General features: G+C 52.9%; 1 protein-coding gene across 2 annotated transcripts in view; it reads right to left on the reverse strand.

Moving 5' to 3' along the window:
* The window catches only part of LOC118723418 (cystatin-B-like), a 7,471-nt gene extending 409 nt beyond the window's left edge, over nt 1-7,062 (reverse strand). The window contains exons 1-3 of one of the 2 annotated variants that reach the window (XM_036445699.2): nt 6,972-7,062; nt 5,206-5,307; nt 4,306-4,656 (exon numbers count right to left, since the gene is read on the reverse strand). In XM_036445699.2, the coding sequence (XP_036301592.1) occupies nt 4,528-4,656; nt 5,206-5,307; nt 6,972-7,046 (306 nt within the window). In that variant the 5' untranslated portion in view covers nt 7,047-7,062 and the 3' untranslated portion in view covers nt 4,306-4,527. Of the gene's footprint in view, nt 1-4,305; nt 4,657-5,205; nt 5,308-6,971 lie in introns of those variants that run through there. The other variant, XM_036445700.2, reaches the window with a different exon arrangement.
* Nucleotides 7,063-7,989: the final 927 nt, after the last annotated feature.

The following is a 7,989-nucleotide window of genomic DNA, read 5'->3' on the forward strand; positions in this document are numbered from 1 at the left end:
GCATCATCTTGGCGGAGCAGCGGGCACGGAGCTGGGAGCTGTGGGCACGGAGGAGCTCGGCCTGGGAGGGGAGATCAGCAGGGAGACAGCGGCTGCAGAGCTGTGAGCTCTGCCTCCCACTTAAACCCTGGGGCGGTGCCGCGGGGAGGAGGCGGTCCCACCAGGGGGGGGGGCGGGGCGCCTGGGGAGGTTGGGTGTGGGAAGGGGCGTGGTGGAGTATGGGTGGGGTGCGGGTGGGGTCGGGGTGAGAGGCATCGAATGGGGTAGGGCGGGGGTGGGGGGTGGGAGCTGGGGAATGGACGGGTGCCTTGCACAATCTGGAACCCCGCAGAGGGCGCCGCCTGCGGGCCATGGCGTGTGCTGCATGCAGTGCGTGCACCTGTTTGGTGTTGGTCTTTTTTATTTCTTTATTTTTTATTGATTTTTTACAAAGAGGAAGAGAGAGGGACAGAGAGCTAGAAACATCGATTAGAGAGAATCATTGATCAGCTGCCCCTTGCACCCCCCTCACTGGGGATGAACCCGCAACCAAGGTACATGGCCTTGACCAGAATCAATCCTGTGACCTTTCAGTCTGCAGGAAAGGCTCAATCCACTGAGCCAAACCGGTTTCGGCTGGTGTTGGTCTTATTGGCCTCGGAGATACGCCAGGCGCCTCCAAACCATGCCGCTTTCGCATGTTGATTCTGGTGAGCACAGGGCAATGAAGACCCTGCCATTGGGGTGCGAGAACTTTCACCTCTCCCTTCATAGCATGTAGGTACGGCCCTGGCCGGTATGGCTCAGTCGTTAGTAGCTTTCCCCTGTCCACCAAAGGATCGTGGGTTCAACTTCGGATTCTAAATCACCGAGAGGCCCTAAACTGGAGAAAACTGATCCATGTTTCTCTCTCACATTGATGTTTCTCTCTTGCTCTCCCTCTCCCTTCCTCTCTCTAAAATAAAGGGGGGAGAGGGGGAGGGACAAAAATGAAATGATTACATTAAAATCATGTAGGTAGGGAGCCTGGTCCAGAAAGAGAGCAAAGATCAGAGGTCATTTCTTTTTAAATGTGAGGCTCGCCTGCATAGCAGGCAGACAGCTGGCTATCACACTTCTGCTCTCCCATCTTCCTGTGATCTGTCCTCCTCCCCTTTGAAGCTGCAGACCCACATCCTGGGCCTTAGCTCTGGAAGCTACAAACTCCGAACTCCGCTGCCACTGCCGGCAGGGCAGGTTCCGGGTGGGAGAGACCCAGAGGTGAGTGGGAGCCGGACCTGAGAGTCCCCAAGAGCAGGAGGGAGAGAAGTCTGTGCTCCGGAAGGAGCTGGGGGACAGAGACCGCCAGGGCATCCTGGAGTCCAGGACCGGGCCCTGCCTGGTCTCACTCCCCAGGGCCTTGGACTGCTCTGCACTTCTCATCTGGGAGACCTGGCCCAGCAGCCAGCTTGCACCAGCCACTCCGGGTGTCACCAGCGTGTGACCCAGGGACACGGTGAAGGGCTGATGTGTGTGAGCAGAGGAGGCACAAAGGAGTCCAGTGAGGAGATGCCTGCCAGGGCCTCAGGTTGGAGTGGGAGCAGCATTCAGGCTGCACCCCTCCCCCACTCCAGGGCTGCACCTCAGGGGATGCTGGGCCTCTCCCGCCCCTGGGTGCTGACTGCAGGAGCAGGCCCAGCCTTGCCTTCTGTAGGGCTCAGTGCGGAACCCCAATGGGAGTGGCCCTTGAACAGGAAAGTGGGAGAGGCAAGCTTTTCTGGTACCTGCCAGGGAAGAGCCTGGTTTGTAATTCCAGGAAGGGTGGGAGGCCAGGTGTGGAGGGTAAGGAGAGACCCCTACAATTCAGTCATGAATGAATGAATGAACGAATGAATGAATGTGTGAATGAAAAAGGGGCTACACAGCAGACCGTTCAAGCTCGGGGCGCTGCTAGGTGAGCCTGACAGTAACCACAAAGGTGATTCGATAATAAATTCCTAGTTTGGCAGGTCATGCGGGCAATCACATCCCACGCCCATTGCTTCCTGGTAAAGGTCAATCTTTTGCCGAGACCGGTTTGGCTCAATGGTAGAGCGTCGGTCTGCAGACTGAATGGTCCCAGGTTCAATTCTGGTCAAGAGCATGTACATTGGTTGCTGGCACATACCCGGTAGGGGGTTTGAAAGAGGCAGCTGGTCGATGTTTTTCTTTCATCGACGTTTCTACCTCGCTCTCTCTCCCTTCCTCTCTGTAAAAAATCAATAAAAGTATATTTAAAGAAAAAAAAAAAAAAGATCAATTTTTACCTTAAGCAAGCCCTGCCCATTGTTCTTATGCCCCTAGGAAAGATACTTCTGATAAGTCAGCGTGAATTTCTTGTCCAAACCCCTCGGAGGCATAACCACACTGGCACCAGTTATGCTGTTGCCCACAATTCATCTCTACTTACTGTAAATGTTAACTAACCTTTACTCACTTATGTAAAGGAAGTGGGTGTTTCTCCATTTTGGGTCCTGTGTTCTCCATTTCGACACCTTACATGTTTCGTCAGAGCTCCGCGAGGGGGAGGTAAGTGTGGCCTGTGTGACTTCACCTGGAGAGGATTCTGGAAGCCTCCACCCGGTGTCTCCTGGACTCTCTCTATATGACCGTTTCCTGTGCTGTTTGCTGTGTGTCCGTTTGCCATAATAAACCACAGCCCTGGGAGACTCTACCTTGCTTAGGTGGCCCCCACAATCACCAGATCTCCATCCAATGGAGCATTTGTGGGACAAAGTTAAAAGAGCCATCAGGCAGCTGGTTCCACAACCATCAAATCTCACAGACTGGACAGTGCTACTCATCAGGCACCGTGTCAGACTCCTCACACCACCTTCCGACATCTTGCGGAGTGAATGCCAAGAAGAATCGCCACAGTACTGAAGGCAAAAGGTGGACCCACGAAGTACTGATGGGGTGGTCATAATAATCTGGCCACTCAGTGTGTGTTCAGCGCATGAATTCGTGCATGGGTGGGGGCCGGCCAGCCTGGCCAGGGGGAGGGGACATGAGTGGTTGGCTGGCCTGCCTGCTGGTCAAACTCCTGTTCAAGGGGACAATTTCCATATTAGCCTTTTATTATATAGGATATACATGGAGTAGCCAGATTATTATGCATTCAGATATCATCATAATATGCCACTCATTGTATTCTACCTCGACCCTGAGCCACACAGATAGAAATCTCACCAAACTTATAACCATTATCACTTGTCTCATTTTCAGTTTTTTTTTATTTTATATTGTATTGATTTTTCACAGAGAGGAAGGGAGAGAGATAGAGAGCTAGAAACGTCGATGAGAGAGAAACGTCAACCAGCTGCCTCCTGCACACCCCCTACTGGGGATGTGCCCGCAACCAATGTACATGCCCCCGACCGGAATCGAACCTTTCAGTCCGCAGACCTACCCTCTACCACTGAGCCAAACCGGCTTCGGCTCATTTTCAGTTCTCGTAAGTGTATTTCCAGTAGGACATGATCTCACTCATCTGGGGGAAATGATGAACAAGAATAGACCCAGAGATAGTGACAAGGAGGCATGGATCAGACTGTCAGACCTCAGAGGGAGTGTAGGGGATGAAGGGGAGAGATCAACCAAAGGACTTGAGTGCATACATATGAGCTTAACCGGTGATTGAGGACAACAAGGGGATGCAGGTATGCGTGGGGATGGATGGGGGATCGGAATGGGGGGATGAGGACAAATATGTAATACCTTAATAAAGAAATTAAAAAGAAAGAAATCTCATCCAACTGTCATTAATCCTATGATGTCAGGGACATTCTTTAATTCTATTTCACACAAACACAGAGCAAACCAATCAGATAGTGACCGCACGAATGGGCAGGACCCCTGCTGAAACAGGCAGGCCCTCCCAGATGCTCTGGGTTATAGCAGGCACCGCACAGCCTCCCAGGCCGCTAGTGCTCAGGGCAGCTGGTGTGCACAACCCTTTGTCCCTGCCCTGTGACCGCTGGTACAGAAACACAGTGTGACTGTCTGAGCACATGTCTAACTCATGGTCAAGAATCGGGTTTACTCGAATCCTCTTACTTATGGAGGGCAACCGAGGCCTGGAGACAGGGTGCAGAGTCCAGGCAGCAGGAGCGGGGTGCAGAGCTGTAGCTGGAACAGACTCCTGGGGCCCTGGGTCTACCACCCACTTGCCGGGACTTGGGGCAACCCCGCTGGGCTCTCCTCCTCAGCTGGCTCAGGCTGACGCGTGGCCGTGAAAGACCTTTGTAAACACGTCTGTATGGTGGTTATGGTTTCAGATGAAGAAAAAAATATCCACGACAAAGGAAATTTGCAAAAACATAAAAATGTATTTAGTTAGAGATCACCTAAGCCCTCTTGGAAAGCAATTCTGTTAAGATCATTGATTGGGAGGAAAATCACGCTGTTACAGTTAGAAGCAGAGACGCCAGATTGGCGCAGAGGAGCACAGAGACGCCGCTCATTTAGGACCCCGGCACATTACCACGTGGCAGAGAACCACGTGGCGAAGGTTCAGTTCAAGATCCAGAACTAGAAGTAGGTCAGCTCGTCCTGCTTGGTCTTGTTGGTCTGATAGTTGTGCAGGGCCAAGGCCTCGTTTTTCTGAGGGAGACTCTCATACACGCGGATGTGCACAAAGTCATCATCTTCAACTTGAACCTGGGAAGAGAGAGGCGAGTGAGGGGGGCAGGTGCTGCCTCTGACCCAAGTCCCCGTGCCTGGCGGGCTGCGTGACAAAGGCCCTGAGAGCCTGGAGGCCGGGTCCCTTCAGGGCATCAGCAGCTAGGGTGGGGACATTCTCATCTTCCTCCTTCGGGCGCAGTGGACACCCAGCACCCCGGCCAGCACCCTGGGCACTCTACATTCGCTCCTCAGAGCCCTTAGTTGCCAGAAAGGCTCAGTCCTCTCAATGGAGTGCATGCACACTCATTTTATTCGTTTAAAAACATTTGTATGGATTTTTAGAGAGAGAGAGATCGATGTGAGAGAGACACATCCTGCATGCATCTCAACTGAGGCCAGGCAACCCAGGTACCAGCCCTTGACCGGGAATCAAACCTGAGGCCCTTAGGTGTGCAGGCTGACGCTCTAAGCATTGAGCCACAACAGCCAGGGTTTCAGGAATCCCCTTAAGCACTTATGTCCTGGCCCTGATAGATCCTCCCTCCCCCCAGGTCTGCATGAGCTCCCCAGGAGCGGACACTCCACCTTGATGAAGTAGTTAGTCCCCGCGACCAGCTGGCTCTTGTACTCTGTGGCCTTGAAAGTGGGGTACTTCTTGTTTACCTTCTCCTCCAGCTGGGACTTCACCTAGGGGCCAGGAGAGAGAGGAAACCAGTCCTGCATGAGTGACTGACAGGGGATGTTACCAACTGACGTCTAAGGCCCGCCCTTTACAGATCACTCCTCAATGCAGGACCAAGCATGTCAAACTCGTGGCCGGCACAAGGCATGTGGCCCACCAGCGAGTTTGACACGCTTGTGACTGTTCGCGCTAATGGTAAAGTGCAGCAAACAATTCCTTAATTCTACCCAGTTCCAAAGGTATGATTTCAGCATCTCACTTGCCCTTTCTTTTCTAGGTGTGGGAAGTTTTTATAACTTCATCATTATGACACTGCCTACTAGTTTATACCAGCTTTTCTTTTTTACTTAAGACCCAAACAACTCATTTGAACAATGTTATATAATTTTTTAATGACGCTTTTAAAATAAAAAACGTAAAAGTTTAGAATTTTAAACTAAAGTTAATTTTAATTGTAGATTTAACCTTCCATCTTCTAGATGTGCCCAAACTCTCTTAACTTCCCCCTCCTGGGCCCTGAGGCTTTGCCCAGTGCTTTTGAAGCAGATGAGGCAGCAGAGAGAGTGCTTTGCAGGTAGAGGTGCTTCCTGCATTGTGAGGACATTTCCTGAGGACGCCATGCCTTTGGGCAGATGCTGATCCTGATCGGAGTCTCAGACAGGAACCAAACTTGGGGTTCAATTCCGTCTCTCAGGATGTTGGCCTCTTATTAACCGAGTATCTTCATGGAGGCAGGAGAGAGCAGGTTGGTGCGGGGCCAGACATGGTGGGGATGTCCCTTTTCCGAGTCCCACACGGAAAGAGAGATGAACAAACGGGTTCTAAGTGGAGGCGGCCAGGGATTGAGAAATAATAGAAATAGAGAGAGAAGACACAGAGATAGATTTTAAGCTGGGAGCTGGGTGGGCCGCCATCCTGTCTGCTGGAGAGGCAGGAAGATGACGACCCCTCCCAGCACATTTATTTTATACCCCCAAACCAGGAAGTTATCACAACTTATTTGCATTCTTAAGTAGGCCCTAGCATACCTGGATTTACATATCTAGTCCTGCCCCTGCAGACACCTGGGCTGATATGAAGGCCAAGCTAATTACACTTCCTGCCGTCTTGGGGAAATGTGCATCGGAGCCTGGGCTCTGCCAGTCTCTGTCTCAGCTGGCAACAGTTAAAAGAATGCCCAGGTGCCTTCCCAGGCGGCCCTCTACAGGGTGGTTGGTTGGTTTTTCTTACAGTAAAATCAAAGCTGGTTGCAAGGACTCTGGCTGCTCTCTAGACTACTGGTAGGCCCTGGGGCATGCTGACTTTGGCTGGAGTGACTAGACGAGGTGTGGAAAGTTAGAGGACTTTCGTTAACTCAGCTTGATGAGCTGTGGGAGCCCACGGGGATGACTCTCATGACATGGCAGTGAGTTCACGAACCGCTACCTTCCAACCCACCTGCCTTGGCTCCTCTCTCTCTCTCTCTCTCTCTCTCTCTCTCTCTCTCTCTCTCTCTCTCTCTCTCTCTCTCTCTCTCTGATTTCCCCGGGAACTGCCGGGAACCGCCCTAGGACCCACACCTGGCCCTTCCCTCTAAGCCTGGTCTCGCAGAGCCCAGAGCCCAGGCCCCGGGTCCCTCCAGTGCCCCAGCGGGGCTGCCCCTGTGCTGGGGCGGCCCTGGTCGTCCTACCTTGTCAGCGATGGCCTGGATCTCCGCCGTGGCAGGCTTAGTGTCCGAGATGCCACCGCGCACATTGCACTGCATCTTGGTGGAGCTGAGGGCCCTGAGCTGGGAGCAGAGGCCTGCGAGGGAGATCAGCAGAGAGACTGGCTGCTGAGCTGAAAGTACAGCCTCCTCTTATACTGCCTTCAGCTGATGTGGGCGGAGCCGCAGGGAGGAGGAGGTCTGGCCAGCTGGGCGGGGCCCCCAGGGCTCTTGGGGTGGGGTGGAGTGTGGGTACGGTGCGGGTGGGGTGGGGTGGGGTGGAGTGTGGGTGCGGTGCGGGTGGGGTCGGGGTGGGGTGCATCGAGTGGGGAGGGGGTGGGGGAGAGGGGTTTGGGGGAGGGACAGGTGCTTTGCACAATCTGGAACTCCACAAAAAGCCGCCTGCAGGCCATGGCGTGTGTGGCATGCAGTGTGTGCACCTGTTTGGTGTTGGTCCTTTTAAAAAATATATATTTAATTGATTTTTTACAGAGAGGGACAGAGAACTAGAAACAACGATGAGAGAGAAACATCTATCAGAGCTGCCCCTTGCATAGCCCCCACTGGAGATGTGCCCACAACCAAGGTACATGCCCTTGGCCAGAATGGAACCTGCGACCTTTCAGTCCACAGGCCGACACTCTATCCACTGAGCCAAACCGGTTTAAACTGGTGTTCGTCTTATTGGCCTCGGAGATACGCCGGGCGCCTCCAAACCATGCCGCTTTCGCATGTTGATTCTGGTGAGCACAGGGCAATGAAGACCCTGCCATTGGGGTGCGAGAACTTTCACCTCTCCCTTCATAGCATGTAGGTACGGCCCTGGCCGGTATGGCTCAGTCGTTAGTGGCTTTCCCCTGTCCACCAAAGGATCGTGGGTTCAACTTCGGATTCTAAATCACCGAGAGGCCCTAAGCTGGAGAAAAGTGATCCATGTTTCTCTCTCACATTGATGTTTCTCTCCTGCTCTCCCTCTCCCTTCCTCTCTCTAAAATAAAGAGGG

Source organism: Pipistrellus kuhlii, unplaced genomic scaffold, assembly GCF_014108245.1.
Source record: "Pipistrellus kuhlii isolate mPipKuh1 unplaced genomic scaffold, mPipKuh1.p scaffold_m20_p_2, whole genome shotgun sequence".
In the NCBI taxonomy this organism is placed as follows: Eukaryota; Metazoa; Chordata; class Mammalia; order Chiroptera; family Vespertilionidae; genus Pipistrellus; species Pipistrellus kuhlii.